Source organism: Cnephaeus nilssonii (assembly GCF_951640355.1).
Source record: "Cnephaeus nilssonii genome assembly, chromosome: 4".
In the NCBI taxonomy this organism is placed as follows: Eukaryota; Metazoa; Chordata; class Mammalia; order Chiroptera; family Vespertilionidae; genus Cnephaeus; species Cnephaeus nilssonii.
The window spans coordinates 17,760,539-17,780,846 of NC_137075.1; the positions used below are offsets into that span (position 1 = coordinate 17,760,539).

The window sequence follows — 20,308 nt, forward strand, 5'->3', positions numbered from 1 at the left end:
CCTCAGCGGCATCTTGGGAGGCGGACCTGGGGACAATGGCCTGATGCGATTGGGGTTTGTGCTGGACTTGGCCTCGGTGACTCGTGTCCAAGTCAGCACCTGGGTCAAGTCTTTAGTTCCTCAACGGGCTGCAACTGCGAAGCTGTCATCTTCTACAGCAGTGACGCCTTGGGTGTGGGCCTCGCACCCTCAAGTGCCATCCTCGGGAGAGCGGCTCGGAGCCACCCTGACCGGGATGCTCTTCAGAGCCCTGACAGGTCAACTTCCAAGCGATGGAGGTTAAGGCTGGTGCACCAGCCACCCCAGACCCCGGTGCCACTCCCAAAGCTGGGGCGCTCAGGAAATGGGCTATGGTTCAGTGTCTTAGGTCAAAAGGCAGGAGACTGCAGAGGAAGCAAGAGGGTCTTGGTCAGCTCAGGCTCCAGGAGAGGGCCCAGGCCCGTGCTGGCACAGCGCCCCCAGGGGTGGAGGCTGGATGGCGGGGACCGAGGGCTCTGCTCTAGCTGCTGCTCAGGAAGGAAGGGCCTTCCCTTCATTTCTCTGGGGACAGATGAGCCCCAGGAGACTCAGTCTGGGGTCTCAAGGCCAAGGTCTGACACATCTCAGGAGTCTTCAAGATCAGCTCTTTCTGTTCCACGGATAAAATGCCCAAGGAATGCTGGACAGGGCTCCATACTTGCTGTTCACACTGGCATTCCTTATGTACATTTTATTTTCAATTATTCCATAACCCCATTTCCTTAGTCCCCCTCAGTGATACTCTTGTTCTTCCCAGTTTGCAGGTGGAACTGAGCTTCAACTGCATGTCCTTACAAGGGAAACCGACAAAAAATCCCACACACAATAAGCTAGATTTAGGAAAACTGTGTTCAGTGGAATGACAAGAAAAGGACTCTATTTCTTTCTTACTAAACTGAAAAAAAAGAAAAAGAAAAAGACTATGTCTCCTTGCTGCCCTCAGCTGGTAGAAAGACGATGCTCTGTTAGGATAAATTCCTCCGGTTCTTGCTCATTCAATTGCCACACCAAAAGTATCTAAAACTTTCCCTGTACCTTGGAAGAGGTTAGGTTTCATTCATAAATACTGAAGGGTTTCGGCTGCCCTGCCCAATAAGGAATAGCAGATGTTACCCTTGTCTTCCTCCTTTGGAAAGACTTGGACAGTTCGCTTTCCTAAGGAGGGTGGCTGGGTGAAGTCAGAGAAGGCACCCTGCGTCAGAGCATAAGCATCCGCCTCCATGATGCCCTTCTCGTGCCCGTCAATCAGTGTGCCTGCGCTGTACACTGTCCTATATTTGAAAAGAAGTCTCTCATGACATGAAGTAAGTAGGTGGTGTGTTTTCCAGGAGAGGGATATAACAACCTGAGTTTCAAAGCATTTATTTCTGTTTGGGTAAAGAGCTAATTGGCCCCAATCAATTTAATAAATAATTTTTTTAAAAGAGCAAATTGAATGAAAAAATAAACAAACGGATTTAACACACTTAAATTATACAGAATTACCTTTATTTGATTGCAACCATATCTTCATTTTCCTTAAAACGAATATTATTTCACTTTTACTGTTTTTACATTCATGAAAGCAACACCACTGCACTGCAAAATTGCCCACATGCGATTAGGTACCTAATATATGCATTTTGATTTGTTAACAAGTGATAGAAAAGATTGTGTCATCTCATTAAGAAAATATTTTTCCTTAGAAATCTCATTTCATTTTGATTTCTTTAAAAGAGTTATAGCAAAGAGCTGTTTCAAAGGTTGACTCTTTGTCCTTTCACAAGCCGTCCTCGAAATCTCCAAACATCCTGGAAATAATGCCAAACAAAAGGAGTTCAGTTTGTCTCTTCACCATAAAAGAAAGTAAATTTCTAGCATCTACAAATGGTTAAATGGGGGGTAGAGGGGATGGGACGTGGAAGCCCCCACAATAGTCATATCAGTTAGAAGATAAACCATATTCTGAGACTCCGATTTACTTGCCAACATCTAATATCATGTTAAACAATCTAAGGCAGGGAGTCCCTAAGCTGTCAGCCCTGTTGTGCTGGGTCCTCTTGTTGATCACAGGTCCGCAGCCGGCTGATTATTATGCTCAGTCACAGTACAAACATTTCACTACCTATCTTTCTGCCTTCCGTTAGGTCAGTGGTCGGCAAACTCATTAGCCAAATATCAACAGTACAACGACTGAAATTTCTTTTGAGAGTCAAATTTTTTAAACTTAAACTATATAGGTAGGTACATTGTTATTAACTTAATTAGGGAACGTGGTATTTTGTGGAAGAGCCACACTCAAGGGGCCAAAGAGCCGCATGTGGCTCGCGAGCCGCAGTTTGCCGACCACTGCGTTAGGTGCTTTGCCTGACTCATTTTGAGTCATCTACTCCTGATTAGGTTATAATCATGCCAATGATGCTATAGGTTACTGGTTTATTTGCTTTTTCTTTGTTCTTCATAAAACAATTCAGACTTTTAAATTTATTTCTTATTCCTTGTTTATTTTTGAGCAACCAGCAAGGTATAGAGAGAAGAACGATTTTGGAGTTCGACCTGACTCTGAAGTCTAGCTGGTGTCACGTAACAGGCCCACCTCTGGGGCTATTTTCTCATTCGGAGCATGCAGCTCTAATGACTGCTGCATTGGATTTTGGTGAAGAAAATAAGAAAAAGAGTATGGAAATGCTTTTGTTTGTACCTTAAAAGAACTATAGAGCACAAGTTTGTATTGCTATTGTAAGTAAAGTTGACAAGCTGTAACTTAGAAGGTAACTAAAATAAATACAGGAGGTAATTCATTTAGTGCAATAATGACAAACCTCAAACCGAATGTATACTTTTTTTCCTGCCTTAAAATTCAGGGTGTTGGACGGAAACCACAACTATGGTGACAAACTACGTTGCCTGTGTAAGCCATTTTACATACTGGGCAAAGGGAGAAGGACGATACTTTCTAGAATCTGCAAATGTGAGATCAGAGCATTTTCAGAGATGGGGTACATTCATAGATTCTAAGGGGAGAAAGGAGTAAAGGGCGAAGTAAGATTCTTGAGCTGGGAAGGTGTTCAGAAAATGATTCCCGTTCAGTGCTCTTCACAGAACTGGAAGGCTCCGTCTGTGCGAGGGTCATGTCACCCCAGAGGAAATGCATGCATTTATGACTACCTAATGTAAATTTAAAAACAGATCAGCTTCCTGGCTCCCAGGCTAAAATGTACATAGTCTACATAGCAAATATGTCTATTTGCCTTGACTGATAATTTTTCTATTGATCCTCATCAGCACTGAATGTCCACTAATTAAAAGCAAATAATTTACAAGTGATGTGCATGCATTAGGAAAGCATATGAAGTATCTCACACCTCTTACTGATAAGCATTCGCGATCTATCTCTGTACATGCAAACAAACACTTGCCTAAGAACTGCTTCCTGGGAGTCTTATTGGATTTCCAAATGTATACATTTCTATTCTTACAAATAAAGGAGGACGATGATTGCTAGTCCAAACCTTTACCTTCCTTGTGCGCATTCAGGAGGTAGCCAGTGGTCCTTCATTTCCTGTCCTCTAAATATATTTTCTATTTTCTATCCTATCTGACTGTCCTGGAACAAGGCAGCCTTCATACGCCAGGACAGCCCAAATTCACAGCGAAGCCAGCCCGCCATCAGCTTCCCAGACGGGGGAAGCAATACAAACTGAAATCCCATGGGCATTCTCCGTGGGCCTCAGCCACGTTTCTGCATAGAGCTCTCACCACAAGCACTTCACACCCTCACATTAATCAACAAGGAGGATTCGTGAGCATCTGAAGCAAAGACAAAAACCGAGACCTTCCTCTTGTCATTTCACACACATACCTTCAGGGAGACACCTTCTTTCACTCCATACAATTTTTCTGCTAACGACACAATTTCGTTCTCAATGTTTTCTTGGCTGGTGCCCTTCACATCGATGTAGTGGCAGTTGGCACTGGCAAAATGGCAGGAAATTGCCTGGGCAAAGTGAACCAATTAATATTAAGGGGTGAAATCCCATCAACACCAGCAACCAAGCAAGGTTTCTTTTAGAAAGTCAGTTATTTCACTCAGCATTTGATTTCTAGATTGAAAGCTGTCCCATGGTGCCTTAAATCAGTCTCTTCGTGGCTCAGTCGTTTTTTTCTCCTCCCAGCTAAAGGCTGCTTGAGAAATTGCAAGAGATTTTTAACTAGCTGTGGTATTTATTTTCAAAAGGCATTTATAGGGCAAGGAATACAATTCCATTAAATCAGAGGTCTTTAACTTCCTAACATTTGCTTTTTCTAAGGAGTAGATATCCCCAAATGCTAACAGGGAACGTATTCCAGGGTTTTTCATCATCTTAGTCACAAAAGTTACTCAATGAAGTTTGTGATGGCTTGTTATTTCAATGGCCACAGATTACGGGGCGGGGGGCGGGCGCGACACCTTACAAAGGAAAATAATACACCCCCCTCTCAAATCCAAAGGACATTTGAAGTCGGACAGCATAAGATACCTGTCTTGTTCCCTTATGAAGGCAACACAGAAGTTATGTGGCCCTTCCCATTCTTGAAAAAGTTATAAACAGATCTGCTGCAAGGCACCACCTAAAACTCCCCTTCCCAGTCACAGGTTAGTTATCTTAAGGCGACCACACCTGTCAGAAGGACTTCCTACTTTGCCCCAAACATCACATTTCTAGGCCGTGTGGTCACAAACTCCATGTCCCATGTGAGTCCCAGTGCCATGCTGAGCCACACTGGACCCTGAGGCGAAAGGGGAAATGTGCCCTGGCTGGTTTGGCTCGGTGGATAGAGCGTTGGCCTGTGGACTGAAGGGTTTCCAGGTTCGATACCGGCCAGGGGCACATGCCTGGGTTGTGGGCTGGATCCCCAGTAGGGGCTGTGCAGGAGGCAGCCAATCGATGATTCTCTCTCATCATTGATGTTTCTGTCTCTCTCTCTCCCTCTCCCTTCCTTTCTGAAATCAATAAAATACATTTTTTTAAAAAGGGGGGGGGGGGAAATGTGCATCCTCTATACACGTTTTTATGTATTTTTTAAAGGTTAGTGTTTTTCCAAACATTAAAGTAGTTTAAAAAAAAAATTGAGAAGTTGCTAAGTCAGCATATTAAACTGGTCATGTTTTGTACTGTGGTGCCTGTACCCCGCTTGGCGCGCTGAGGTCTGTGCTAGGGAACAGCCTGATCTGGTGAAGAAACTCCCAGTGCAGCCACGCAGATTCAAAACGTTGGCTCTGTGCTCATCATGGATTTTTTTTTGCAGGGATTTTGATTTTTCAAAATATTATTGTAACCAATATTATTTAACTGGATTCTTTAGTTTTTTTAGTCGCTGCCCCTTAAATTTTGCCCCTGAAGAGAGTGCCTTCTCCCCTCACCCTCATCCTGGCCCTGCTGAGCCCGGTGGGAATATGAATGAATGAAAGATGAAGCCTGGCAACGAACCCTTCGCCTCAGGGAGACGACTGGGGTTGGCGTAACAAACAGCCTCACTCAGCCCAAAGAAGCCCCTGATATTTAGTACTGACAGCCATGTTGTCAAGGGGGACATGTGAGTCCACACCACAGTACTGCCAGATGTGCTGAATTTTAGAGAAATTGCGAATTTATGAGAAATTTGTCAAGTTTTAATGTAAGCAATGAAATCATTAACTTTAAAGTCTCTAAGTCCTGGCTGGTTTGGCTCACTGTATAGAGCATCGGCCTGCGGACTAAAGGGTCCCAGGTTCGATTCCTGTCAAGGGCATGTGTCTGGGTTGCAGGCTCGATCCCCAGCCAATCAATGATTCTCTCTCTCATTGATGTTTCTATCTCTCCCTCTCCCTTCCTCTTTGAAATCAATAAAAGCATATATATATATTTTAAATTCTCTAACACTGAGGGGTGAAAACAATGACTGCCTGCTAAATCTGATTTCTGGACAGCCAATTCAGAAACTTTTTTTTGGATCAATAGTATTTTTCTCAATAGCAATGATACTATAAACTTTTCTGTTATATGGTTACTATGAGCTATATACCACATTCAAAACTTTATTATTTTAGTATGCCAGCAATGCTTTTTGCCTCCAAAGCACAGGCTGTCAGCTCCCAAGAAAGCTCTGGCTCTGAAGCAAATCATGAACGGGATCCTGAGGTCGCCTGGCTTCTTACTGATCTGAGCAAAAAAAGCATGAAATATATTTCCTGGCAATTAAATTGGACTAAAGGCTAGTTTAGTTAAAAGTCACAAATCTTTTTTGTTGTTGTTGTTAATCCTCACTCAAGGATATTTTTTCCAGTGATTTTTTCTTTTTTTTTTTTTTTTGAGAGAGAGTGAAGGGGAGGGAGGGGTGAGAGGACAGAGAGAGAGAGATAGAGAGATGGAGAGAGAGACACACACACACACACATCGTTGTTGAGAGAGACACATGGATTGGTTGCCTCCCACACATGCCCCAAACAGGGCCAGGGATCAAACTTGCAACCCAGGTACCTGCCCTTGACTGGGAATGGAACCCGTGACCCTCTGGTGCACAGGCCAATGCTCTAACCACTGAGCTACCAGCCACGGCAAAAGTGTCAAATCTTTTAAATTTCAATATATCTTGGCATTTTTGTGTTTGAGCATTCATCTTTGAAACGTGCTGTTATGTTAATGCATACCTTCCGGAATCCTTGAGTTCTGTTCTGACCAGATCCATGGATGAGCAAAGGATGAAAGAAAACGGTGTCTCCCTTCTCCATCACAAGGTGAACCCGGGCATTGTTTTCATCATAGTCCTGGATCCCGTGGAACATTATGTTAACTCCCCCCTGGAACACAAAAGAGAGCCAAGCCTGTATTTGAGGAAGCCAGTAACTACAAACTTTATAGATCATCAGGTAAAGCAAAGGTACTCTAAGTTCTTCCAAGAGGAGATAAATAAGTTAGATTCTTTTGAAAAATGTAACTATACAAAAGCTTGTCAGATGTCTGGTTTTTAAAAGTCACCTGTTGATATTAAAATCACAGATTTTTTTTTTTTTTACCAAATAAAAACTTTGGAATTTCCTCCTACCCTTTGTTACTGAATAATAAATGAAGCTCTAGGTCAGCTTTGCCTTTTTCAGTTAATGCAGGAGAACTTTCCAGCCCGAACCCATGACCATTCTTTCTCAGCATGATAGTCTCCTCACCTGGAACTTGGCATAAATCATTCTCCTGTGATTCAGGATTATCTCTGAGAAACTATTCTCCAAAACTAGGGGAGAAAAAATGTTCAATTTTTCTGAGCTCATGTCTCGTCCAGAGTAAAGAAAGAAGAATTGCAAATTATAACGCGGCGTTTGTTTATAACTGTTTCCAAAGTTAGCTATTGCTTTAGGGAAAGGTTATGTCTTTATTAAAAACTACAGTGAGAAGTGATTTAAAGTTTACAGGCCTTTATGAGGGGGTGGGGGCTGCTGTTCCAGGGTACAGGCAGCAGCCCATCTCCCCTCCTAAGGCTGAACTCTGTTAGGACTCTGATCCAGGGCACTTCTCTCCTGGCCAGGGTGGATATGCCCCAAGCTGAGCCAAACTGACCTCCCATTTCGGCCACTCAGATTCAAGTCTGAGCAGAGGATGGAAGAGACCAGACATAGTCAGGGTTCAGGTGCCCCAACCCATTCTTCCCACCGAGCTACAACGCCCACTTTCCAGCCCATCAGGCCTAGCCGGCCTTCCAGGGACTCAGCAAGGCCCTGCGGCTCTCCAAAAGCACTCCCCTTTGCTTGCACCAAACCTTCCCTAAACCTCACCTTAATTGACAAATCTCACAATTTCAGATTTTATGTCAAAATCCAGACTCTTTTTTTTTTTTACTTAGCACTAATCATCAGCGCACCAAAGTCTCACTAAGACAGAAGTCTTTAAAGCCATATTCTCTTTACTTCCTACAGGACCACATTCATTCTTCCTGCCTTAATAACAGGTGCCCTTCCCATTCTGACCATCATCATGGGGCTGCAAGATGTACTGCCTTACAACCTAAAGCACCAAGTCTCCTCTCTGGTTTCCCTGCTTCTGGACTCCTACATCTTCAATACATCCTGTGCCACACCCCAAGATTATTGGTCTTGAAGAAACAGATTGGTCTCATCACTTCTGAGCTCAAAAGCATTTAACTGTCCTTCAGCATCAACAGTTGAACCAGTCAACCGTGGGACAGCCGTGCAGTGGAATACTGCTCCCTCCTCCCCAGAGCTTCTGCTGGTCTCTCCAGCTGGATGATGAGCCCTCCCTCTTTCTCACTCCAAGAGCCATCCATCACTGTGTAAGAATTACTTGGCACTTGGCACATGCATCTGGTCGTGCAATGTGTGTGTCTTACCTTTGCAAATTAGGCTCCATAATCTCGGATCCTACGGCACCTACCAAAGTTCCCCATGTTGATTGGCTTTCAAACCCTTGTTGAAAGTGCAAAAATGAGTACTTTATCTAACATCCTTGAATTTTCCCTGAGTAGGATTCCAAATCCTAGACCAATGTTTGGCTGTGAAAGGAAATGCCATCTCATGGGTAAAGCTCTTTATGTAGACTGATGGGAAATCAAAACAAAGAAAGATTCTGATCAAGACTCCGCTGCTAAGCAGACCTACCTCCCACTGGGGATAATCGTGCGGCTTCAGGGTGCCTTTGTGTGTGCCTGGGAGCACCACCAGACAGCCGTTGTTCCGGTCAATGTGCTCCATGGCCGTCCACGCGCAAACGATGCTGTTGCTGGGCCTGAAGGGGAAGTAGTGCAGGTCCTGGTGCAGGGGATGGCGGGATGTCTTCTTGCCTGAAAGGGAACCTGCTGTTAAAAGACGCTCAGAATTCTTCTCTTCTGCCCGAAAAACCAGAATCATGACCAATCCCTGCAAAAACCAAACAAATGAAACAATGTTCTAGATTCTAGAAAATCTGCCTCAGGCGATAAGCACCAAATTGGAATATCAAATCAACACAGGGACTCCGGATCCTCTACTTTTTTCTGGGTTTCGGGTAGCCGAGTACTCACATACACTATTTTCTAGCAAGTCATACATATGTCATCATCTCTATTGTGCTTTATTCCTTTCTAACTCTGGTTTGGGCACAGGGCCTAGTGTTAAAAAACAAAGTTTAATTAATTACATTGAAGAGAATGGTCAACTTTGAGGTCCCCTGATAGTCTGCAAACATTTTTTAATTAGCTAACTAAATAAAAAAGCCCCTAAGAGGTTTCCTCACCAAACTAGAAGCATTTGATATATAATCACTGTGCAGAGTCAGAGATGCCACGACCACATTTACATTTACATTTCGCCCTGGTTTTGCTCCCGGGCCCCCTGATCTCTCCGGTCAATGGGCAAGACATCCAGGGAGGAGAGACTTGGTGATGTTGAGCTACAGGCCTGTCACATAAGCCTCTCCCGGCCCTCGAGGAAGAAAAAGTAGAAAAGATGAAAAAATCTCTGATGGCCCATTTACTACCGCTGGTATAGCAACATTTCTCAGCGTGGCCCAACAGCCATCTGCATAAGAATATCAGGGGACGGTAAATAAAATGCAGATTCCTGAGTACTACCATCCAAATTAGTTTCTCAGGAAGTAAGGTTTTAGAAGCTATATTTTAGAACGCACAATAAATTTTAAGAACAACCGTAGTATATGATTTATAAAAATAGTTTAAATTTTGTTAATAATAATAGAATAATAATAAAGGCAGAATTCACACTGTCACAGGTGAGGATGGTTAATAAAGCTTAGAGATGTTGAATAATAGGAGCTTATGCGATATAAACCGTTGTTTATTAACCTGAATTTTTAAGAATCCTATCATCTGAAAATCCAGCAATAATAACCCTACAGTTAATATATGAAATCACTATTATACTAAATGTTGTTATGATATAAGCTATTTTGAATTAAAGTACTGTAAAAAACAAAATTCAAGTGGGTAAATTTAAAGATCGAATTGGCTGTATTGAATGACTTACGAATTGAGCAGCATTCAATGCAGCAGATAGAAGGAGCTTGGAGGAGCTGTACCAAATGGAAGGCTTTGGTAGGCAGATACTAGAGAAGAGGACTGTTCAGGCAGTCCCTTTAGGGGAGGGGCAGGGGGACTATTGGGCAGATGACCTCACTAGTGCTGACCAGGAAAATCCAGATTGACCAGTTAAGATTTCATTCCTGGGAGGAACTGAAATGCAATGTGGTTAGGTATTAAGGCTCAGCGTGCTGATGTGGGCGAGCACAAGGGATTCCATTTTAGGCCTGCTGTCTCTCTTTTAAGAGTACACATACTCACTTACGCAAAGTGTAGCACTTACAGACATGGCTATCGTCAGAACATCAACCTTATGTATTTAATAAAACATGTTTTCCTTCCCCTGAACAAATAAGAGCCCTTTACCAGAATCGGGAGGTTTGTTTATCAGCATGGTATGCATGGCCATAATGTTGGGTCCCGTGAAGCACTCCACATATTTCAGAATCTAAAGGAAAGGTGGGGGGAGGGGGGAGAGTTCATGAGAAATCAGATGCACAAGCAAGTGGCACAAAGTACAACTACCTTTATGAGAACCAAGATGACAAGTAGTTTAAAAAAGCCAATCTCACAACGTTGCAAACAAAGCCTGAAAAAGTGAGCACTTGGGAATTTCTAACACTCTGAATTAACAGGCTTTTCGGAGCCTATTGGAAACTTAACCACTTTTTCTACAAGAGAGATAGGAGCTTCTATGAGAGACCAACTGGGAAGGACAGGTATACCCTTCTTTCGATCACAGCTGACGACAGTTGCCCAGGGAGAAGCTAGCTTCCTCCTCCTTCATGGAGACTGTTCATGGTAGGGACCGTGACAGGACCCAACCCACATGCAGCTGTCATGAGGAGCCAAAGGAAAGGAGAGCAGCCGCTCAGAGGACCCTCAGCGTCAGTGTGACCATTCACTCAGCTCTGTACTGAGGTCTGTGAACCAGGCAGTGACAGGAAACGGGACACAACAGTGAGCCGCCCCACAGAGTTTATATTAGAGTCTGGTGGGAAGAAAGATGTTAAACAAATGATGGCATGGGCAGTTGTGGTTGAGACACATGCTATGAAGAATAAGCCGCAATGAGAGCATGTGACAGGGAGGGCTGAATTAGTCACAGGCTCCAGCAGCTGGGGTGTTGCCTCCAGCTCCTAACCCTCCTAGGGAAGTGTGAAGTACAGAAAGGACTCAACATTGAATGCCTACTACTTGCCAGGGGCTTTATGAAATCAGCCCAATTAAGCCTCACAGTAATCCCTGAAAATTAATGTCCCTGCTACATAATAATCCTTTAAAACAAATATCCCACATGAATAAGCCTGAGGCTGATAAATTGCCCAAGGTGGCAGAGTCAGCTACATGAAAAAGTTGATATTCAAACTCCAATTCTGTCTGACTCCAAAAAATGAAGCACATTTTACTGCTTTCTCGCTATTTGGTATCTTGTGTATAAGGAATCTATATATATAAAAGCCTAAGAACCTTTACAATGGAACAACCGGTCGCTATGACATGCACTGACCAGCCACAGGCCCCGATCGCCAATGGGGCTTGCCAGCCAACCTCCCGGTCCCTACTCCCAGTCAGCAGGCCCCAATCACCCAATTGGGGCTGAGCCCCCGGGCTGGGATTGGGAACCGGGGGTGGGTGGCTGTGGACGTGGCCCTTTCCCAGGGGGGCCAAGGGCCAGCTCCCTCCTCGTGGCCGGAGGCCAATCTCCAGGTTCCCTTCCCCTGTCCCTCCCCTCTGGCTGGCAAGCCCCCGATCGGGCCCACCGCCTGCTCACCGCGGTGGTGGTTGGCCCCTCCCGCTGGCCCAACAGGCCCTGATCAAGTTAGGGGCCTGCCAGCCAGCCTCCCAGTCACCCCCCCTGGCTGGCAGGTCCGGATTGCGCCCAATCAGGGCCGGGCCTGGGCTGGGCTGGGGAACTGCGGTGGGTGGTGGAGGACACAGGCAGCAAGGGAAGGAGAAGGCGGGGAGGTGGGGAACCTGATCGGCCCTGATCGCCAGCCAGGCCTAGGGACCCCACCTGTGCACGAATTTCGTACTCATTTGGAATTATTTTGAGTATGAGGAATAAGCCTGAGGAGTCAGGCCTGATACTTGTTTTTTATAAAGCCTGTCATTTTTCTGTTTATTTTTCACTGAGGTCAGTATTTTCTAAACCTCAGTCATTCAAAAGCCATCCTCACCATTTTTGCCATACTTTCCCAATATAGTTAGCTAATAATTCTTTAACTCCTTTTAACTTAGTCTTATCCTGATTAATAATATCCTCGAGATCATGGGTTAGATGTGCTGGTTAGTTTTCAATACACATTAAACTAGATAGCTATTAAAATATTGCGTACCTTCTAAAAATTATTGCATGAACCACCAGAGACATGGTTTATACTTCAGAAATGTAGGAAACCTGAAAATCCCGATAATGCTTCATTTACCACACGTGGCCTCCAATCTCGAGCTTTGCATCCCTAAACCACCCACTGAGCTTCCATGTCCATCACATAACTTGAGGTTGAGATGAATGGATGGTCCAGAGGGCCACTTCCGCTCCAGCCACCAATGCCTGGGGCTGGACACCACAGACCTGTACAGTCTTTCTTTCTGAGCCAAATTCTCTAACAGCCCTTGGGTTATAATTTCTAATAAGTACTATATGTAATGTCTCCTTTAAGACCATTCTAAATGGATGGTTCATGAACTGTGGTACGTGTGTGCAGTAGAATAATGCACAGTAGTTTTAAAAATATAAGTAGATCCAGAGTTACTAATGGAAAGATATCTAAGATCTCCCAGAAATGGAAAAAAACAAGGTGACAACCAGTATGTTCCCATGTTACAAGGTGGGGGCATACAAATATGCTTGCATATACACAAAATAATTCCCGATGAGTACATAAGAAGGCTGAGCAGTGAAGAAGGCTATGGGTGGGAGACTTTACTTTTCATTTTATGCCCCTCTGGACTACTTGGATATTTTCATAAGTATGAATTGCTCTTAAAGAATAATAATTATTTTAAAAACTAGTTTAAATTTAAAATCAAACTCACAGTTCTGCTGACCAGACTCATAAAACAAAACAAAACAAAAAAGAAATGGCTTTACATTGAATAGCTTCAGCAATTTCACACTTGGATACGCTTGTATCAAGTGTAAGAAAGACTCTCTCTTTAACACAGAATTCCTTCCCTTCTCAACCAAAGGTAATTAGCAAACTCTACAGTGGGGTTTCTCAATCAGGGCATTACTGACAGTTGGGACTGAATAATCATTTGTCTCAGGGAGGGGGTTATTTTGTGCATTATAGGATCCTAGAGCCCCATTAGCATCATCCTGGCTTCTACACCTTAGAAGCCAGTAGCACACCATCCCTCCGTGTCCATGTGTGACGACCAAGCATGTCTCCAGACATTGCAAATACCCTCAGCTCCCATGGAGAACCACTGCTCTAGGACCACAGCAGAAAGGAGCTAAGTAAAGTAAAAAGAACAGATTTCGGAGGCAAGCATGCAAATGGGCTATTAGCTTAGAGGAACAAATATTCAAGGTCTTGAACCTCAGGGAGAGTGCAGTATCTGAAGAGTTCCTCATCTTCTTGGAAATCTTGGGCCTTGGTAATCACTCTTTCACTTGGAGCACATTCTGACTTCGCAATGGTCACATCTTTCATTAACATTAATCCAGGTGGTTTTACCTCTTGTCTGCAGAGTCTTTCAAACTCATTCCTAGAAAATTAAGTTGGCAAATGATGTGCTTACTGCTGGCTCCAAGCACCTGCCTGACCCTGTTCGGGGAAAAATTCACCGATTGGGGTGGGGGCATTCCCTCTGCAGGAAGTTGGCCTCCAGCCCCAGGTTGAATAATTCTGATGGAAAGGAGGAGAAAATGGCCAACTCAGAAGTCCCAGCCTCCTAACTGTGAGGCTGGAATTCACTACCAGAATTCAAATACTCCTCAGCTTAGAAGACCATTTGAAGAAATCCATGTGATTTGGTTACACCTGAAGAACAGCAAACACTTCTGTAGCACTAGCAGCACCTCAGGCCCTGTTCCAAGTCTTCTCTCAATATGTTTACCTTATTCAGTCCTAACAACAACTCTAAGTCTTAAGTACTATTATTATCCCCATTTTACAGATGTGGGGACAGAGACAATGGGAAGGGTAAGCAAATTGCCCCAGGACACACAATGTTGAGTGATGGGGCTAATATTAAAGCCAGCCAGTCTGGCTCCAGAGCCCAGTTTCCTAAGGAGCCAAATCACTAAACGTGCACAAGCTAATCTTACTATATTCCCATCACATGCATAAAACATATACTTCTGTAAAATAACAAATAGTTACCATACCTAAAGCGTTCGATATCAGCATCAGATACCAAATTTTTAATGACAAGAAACCCATTTTCTTCATAAAATTTTCTCTGTTCTAGGCTTAGAACATTATTATCCCGAGTATACCTAAAGGAGAAAAATACATCTTAAATAATCACAAATCACAACCTAACAATATGTATCAAGAACCCAAGAAATGCTGATAACCTTCCATCCAGCATTTCTATTTCAAAGACTTTAAGGAAGTAATATGAAAAAAAAAAAAATGTAAAGCTTTAAATCCAAAGCATTAACTACTGTCACAAAGAAATGAAAGAATTAACGAATTATATCATCTTCATTCAATGGGATATGACTCAGGCATTAAAAATAAGCAGCATATAATAGCAGGGACAATGCTTATTATAATAAAATATGATTATAATTTATAAAGCTAAGACACTATTTAAAAAAATAGTGCAAAAATACAAAAATTTTTTAACAGTGATTACACCTTTATGTAATGAAATTATATATGATTTTTAAAGATTCTATTTCTCTGATTTTAAATTTTGTTTTGTAATGAATAGGTATAGTTTTTCAGATTGGCTATATATATATATATATATATATATATATATATATATATATATTCAGAAAGGAGAAAAAATATCAGAAAGGGCACAATCTGGTTATATATATTTAATCTTCACCCAAGGAGTGAGGATATTTTTTCCCATTGATTTTTAGAAACAATGGAAGGGAGGAGGGAGGGCGGGAGAGATTGATTGGTTGCCTCCCACATGAGTCCCGACCTGGGGACCTGGGGTGGGATGGGACCTGCAACTCACTTGTCCTGGACTGGGAATCGAACCCGAGACCCTCCAGTGTGCAGGCCTATACTCTGACCACTCAGCAACTGTGGCCAGGGCAGATTTTATATTTTTAATTGTCTAGTTCATGCATTCTCCAAAGAAATCAAAATAACAAAATCCACATACATGTACAGCATACACACACACTCAAATCACCCAGTCCATTCCCCTAGTTGGAACTGTGGCTTTGTGAGAATACTCCTGGAGATCAGATGTTTTTTTTCTTTAAAGGCAACTTGAGATAAACTAAAGATGTTAGCTGATACATCCTATGAGCATATGACAGGTGAATTTAAATAAGATATAGCATGCCTGAATTTTAAACACCAGATTGCGCCCTTTCAGGTATTTTTTTCCTTTCTGAATTTTAAAATACAAATAGAAAATTAAAGTCAGGATTTTCAAAAATCTCCACAAGTGTTCTAATTAGAACAAGTCCTGGAAATGGAGGCTTTGCAGAATGAATTGTTACCAGGCAACAGGATATATTGGGTTTTATATCCTAGTTACCACTAGAAGAACCTGTATAAGCATTGTATGGCTAAAAATTAAAATTAGATCTACTTACTGGAATTGAGGATGGAAACTGGCAGAAGAAACAGCCCCCGCAGTGGGGTGAGCTATCTAGGATGTGAATTAAGGCAAATAAAAATGTAGGAGTCAGACTTTTCTAGAAACGACAGTTTCTAGAAAAACTGGATTGGCTCTCACATGGGAAGACTGATCCCAAACAGATATCAAGCAAACTGCTTATGTAGAGAACCTCTGACAGTTACATACTGCTGCTTCCTCGCTTCATTTCATTCCCACAGCCGCTGAGGAGGGGGCTGGAAGCTCTGAGATTAGTCCTGCCACTCAGAGCAGGAAACCTCGGCTGGAGGGCTCAGCAGCTGGCCCAAGGTCACCCAACAGAAAACGGCTGAGCCAAGACTTGACCCACAACCTTTACTTCATAGCTTCCATCTATTTTATTCCACATGACTATTCCTTCCACTAAACTGAATGAATAAAAATTAAAGGGTCGCCTTGACTGGTGTGGCTCAGTGGATAGAGCGTCAGCCTGCGGACTGAAAGGTCCCAGATTAGATTCCGGTCAAGGGCATGTACCTTGGTTGCGGGCACATCCCCAGTGGGGGGCGTGCAGGAGGCGGCTGATCGGTGTTTCTCTCTCATCGATGTTTCTGGCTCTCTATCCCTCTCCCTTCCTCTGTGTAAAAAATCAATAAAATGTATTTTTTTAAAAAATTAAAGGGTCAATTCTAGAAGTAAGGAGAAACATGTGCTAGTCAAAAGAGGTATTTAATTTACTTGGAGTCCAGGCCAAAGTATTAGAAACAATTTGGCTGGTCATTAAAAAAAAACCTATAAAATAAGCAGTGATTCCAAGAACAGTATGATACACACAGTCAAATATAACTTTAAATATCTTAAAGAACTAGTAATTCGTTCTAATTTTTTTCTCCAGTAACCACAGATTGTTGATTTAGCATCTACTGTTTCTTTTCTTCATTTTTTAAAATCATATCTTTAGTTTAAAGAGTTATTTTCAGAATGTCCCTTCTCGTAAACATGTTATTTTTAAATGACATCTTATATAACTGGAACAATGTTATAGTCCAAAAGAAAGGCAGGCCAGGAGTCAGAATTACTAGCTACTGTCTGTTTTTCATGTGGCAGAGTTCATGACCTTTGTCAACTATTCTCAGAAAAAAAATGTGATTGCCAGGACAGTTCAAAGGTCAACACTCCAGTGCCAAAAAAAAAAAAAAAAAAAAAAGGAATTACATGTGAAAACACTGAGTTCTGACCTTGACACTATTATAGCAAGAAACAGCAAGATCAGAATATCAAATTTCAAAGTAGTTACAGACTGGAGAGGCACCTCAATTGATTCTATCTAGTCCCAATACAGTAGTGATTCTCTCGATTGAGCATGTGTCAGAAACAGCAAGTGGGCCCACCCTCAGGGATTTTGATTCCCTAGGTCTGAGATGAGCTTGAAAGTCTACATTTCTAACCAGCTTCCCTGTGGTGTTGACGTCCCAGGACCACACTCTGACAAACAGGGCTTTAGTTAAATGACCGTGGTCCAGAGTTTTAATCTCGCCCAGCTTCCAATTCCTCACCTGTAAAATGAGATTATGTAATACCCTGGTTTCCCTTCATCAGTCTAGGGACGCGATTTTAAAGGTACAGCGATTCTGACACGTCGCTGCTTGGAACTCCGCTGGAGAGCAATAGTGAAAGTAAAAGAAACAGCTGGTCCGGTCAGGAGATTTCAGGGTCCTACACACAGCCGGGCAGCGGCGAATCGGGTCGTACCCAGGAGCAACCCCAGGCAGAGTTTTATAGGGAGCTTCCAACAGTGCGCCCCAAAGAGAACACTTAATCTGAGCAGCAGGTACAGCTCTATAAAGGGATTTGATTTACGTGTCCTGTGCTGCAGTGACATCTTTCTGGACCCAACGCCGCTGCGCACCCCCCCCCCCCCCCCCGGACTCATTCCGATGCTGAATCCAGGGGCGGACCCAGACGCCAAGTCCTTCTCCGGGAGGCGGGGTGAGCGCCCCGGGGTCGCAGCCCGGGGCTCAGCGAGAAGAGCCGAGGGCGCGACAGACGCGCGAGCTCCCTTCCCAGCACGGGGGTGGGGTGCGGAGGGACGGCGGGGGGCGGGGGGCGCCCCGCGGAGGCCCTGCCGCCGCCCCGGCTCCTCCAGGCCGCCCTGCGCCCGGCCCACGGGCGACTGCGCGGGGACGTTTCTAGGTGCCCGGCCGCCGCGGAGGTCACGCGCGGCGCAGTTCCGAAAACGACCCCCTGGGTGACCAGCAGGGAGACGGCGGCCCGAGGGGGCCGGAGGCCGGAGTGACGCCTCGTCGCCCCCGGCAGCCGGCACAGGCGGCTGGCGATGCGCCCTCCTCCGGGCCCCTCGCGCCGGGCGCCCGGAAGGGCTGTGCCCATCTCGGGGACCCGGGCGCGGAGGCAGGGGAAGAACCTACGCGCAGGTCCGCGATCGCCCTGGAGGCCACCACCCTTCCAGCCCGAGCCCCGCGGAGCCCAAAGGATACGACGGCCCCGGCCGAGGGGCAGCCGAGGTGGCCCAGCACGACGCGCAGGCGAGAGGCAGCGCGCGCCCCGTCCATGGCAGCGGCGGGAAGGAAGGCGGCCGGGCCGCGCCTCTACTTGGCTCCGGCGAGCGGCCCCGCCCCGGCCCCGAGGGGGCGCGGCCTGCGCGGGGCCCCTCCTCCTCAGCTTGAAGGGCTCAGGGACCCAAGGTCACCCAGTAAGAAACTGAACCGCAACGTGGCCCACATTCTTAACTGCGGAGTTTCGGATATTTTGTTCCTTCCACTAAGCTGCCGAAAGAATGAAAATGTATATGTTCAGCTCTACAAGTAACATGCTGTTAAAAGCGGCATTTAATTTCGGGGGAGTCCAGTCCCAAATATTGGAAGCTGGTCCTTAAAAAGGAAGAGCATGAAATAAATGACACACTGAAATGTCTGATCCACAGAGTCTAGTATAATTTTAAATTTCCTAAAGAACTATAATTTTTTTTGCCCTGGCCTGTTTGGCTCAGTGGATAGAGCTCGGCCTGCAGACTGAAGGGTCCCAGGTTCGATTCTGGTCAAGGGCATGTACCTTGGTTGTGGGCACATCCCTAGTAGGGGGCGTGCAGGAGGCAGCTGATCGATGTTTCTTTCTCTCTATCCTTCTCTTCTCCCTTCCTCTCTGTAAAAAATCAATAAAATATATTAAAATAAAATAAAAAAGAACTAGAATTTTTTTTTCAATTCTATGATTTAGGGATAAGTACGTATACACCCGTGAAACTCATCACTACCATCAAGGTCATGAACATCCATGTGAGAGGAGATCTCTCAAATTTTCCTCACATGCTTTATCATTATTTTCGTGTTTATGGTAATAGATAAAATATACTCTCAGCAAATTTTCCGCACTAGGCTGCATTGTAGATCTCTAGAACTGTTCATCTTGCATAACTGAAACTTTGTACCCTTGGACTAACACCTCTCCATTTTCCCCTCCCCACAGCCCCTGGCAAACACCATTTCACTCTTTGCTTCAATGAGTTTGACGCTTAGATTCCACATATAAGTAGTATTTGTCCTTTTGTGACTAGCTTTTCTCACTTAGCATAAAGTCCTCAAGGTCCATCCATGTTGTGGCAATTGCAGGATTTCCCTCTTTATTCTTATTGTTTTTTAAAAAAATTCTTTATTGTTTAAAGTATTACGTATGTCTCCTTTCCCCCCCATTGATCTCTCCCGGCTATTCCCACCCCCCAGCACATGCCCTCACCCCCCTACTGTGTCCATGGGTCATGCTTATATGCATGCATACAAGTCCTTTGGTTGCTCTCTTACCCCCCGCCCCTATTATTATTATTATTATTATTATTATTGATTTTAGAGAGAAAGGGAGGGAGGAAGGGAGGGAGAAAAACATTGATTTGTTGTTTCTTACTTATGCATTCATTAGTTGATTCCTGTTTGTGTCCTGACCAGGGATCACACCTGGGGTATCAGGATGACGCTTTAACCAACTGAGCTGATCGGCCATGCCAGGGCCCTCCCTCTTTACTAAAGCTGAAAAATATTCCATTTTGTGCATATACCACGTTTTCTTCACCCATTCATCTGTCAATACATGTAGGTTATTTGCATAGCTTGGCTATTATAATAATGCTGTAATGAACATGGGAGTGCAGATATGTCTTTGAGATCCTGATTTCACTATCTTTGGATAAATACCCAGAAGTGGGATTGCTGGATCATATGATAGTTCTATTTTTAAAATTTTTGAGGAACCTTCCTACTGTTTTCCATAGTAGCTATAAGAACTGTAAGTTCTTTCTGTGAGATCCCTTTTCCTCCAGTATCTACAGACGATGCACTCAGGATCTCATTGTTTCTTTTTTCTCTCGTTTTTCTCATTGTTTCTTTAGCTTAAAGAGTTACTTCCAGAATGTTCCTCCTCATAAACATGTCATCATTTCTTAAGTGGCGAGTTTCTCCAATAGGATGAAACTGCCATAGTTAAGGAGAGAAGCAGTCCAGAGCTCTGAATTACT

General features: G+C 44.0%; 1 protein-coding gene across 1 annotated transcript; it reads right to left on the minus strand.

Annotated features, from left to right (window-relative positions):
- Positions 1-1,484: 1,484 nt before the first annotated feature.
- On the minus strand, positions 1,485-18,422 carry PHYH (phytanoyl-CoA 2-hydroxylase). The gene is made up of 9 exons (XM_079768238.1): positions 18,282-18,422; positions 15,785-15,840; positions 14,378-14,488; positions 13,587-13,755; positions 10,405-10,486; positions 8,624-8,805; positions 6,668-6,817; positions 3,860-3,994; positions 1,485-1,808 (listed from the first exon to the last, which is right to left on the minus strand). Exons 1-9 carry the CDS (start codon positions 18,354-18,356, stop codon positions 1,755-1,757), a joined length of 1,014 nt encoding a protein of 337 aa, XP_079624364.1. The 5' UTR covers positions 18,357-18,422; the 3' UTR covers positions 1,485-1,754.
- Positions 18,423-20,308: the final 1,886 nt, after the last annotated feature.

What these genes read in the sequence shown, in the direction of transcription:
- PHYH (XM_079768238.1), bottom strand. Translation starts at nt 18,356, where the DNA reads ATGGACGGGGCGCGCGCTGCCTCTCGCCTGCGCGTCGTGCTGGGCCAC. An exon ending in AGTTTCCATCCTCAATTCCA is followed by an intron (nt 14,489 to 15,784) that starts GTAAGTAGATCT and finishes TTTCTCCTTTAG; the next exon opens with GTATACTCGGGATAATAATG. An exon ending in GATACTGCACTCTCCCTGAG is followed by an intron (nt 10,487 to 13,586) that starts GTTCAAGACCTT and finishes CCTTTCCTTTAG; the next exon opens with ATTCTGAAATATGTGGAGTG.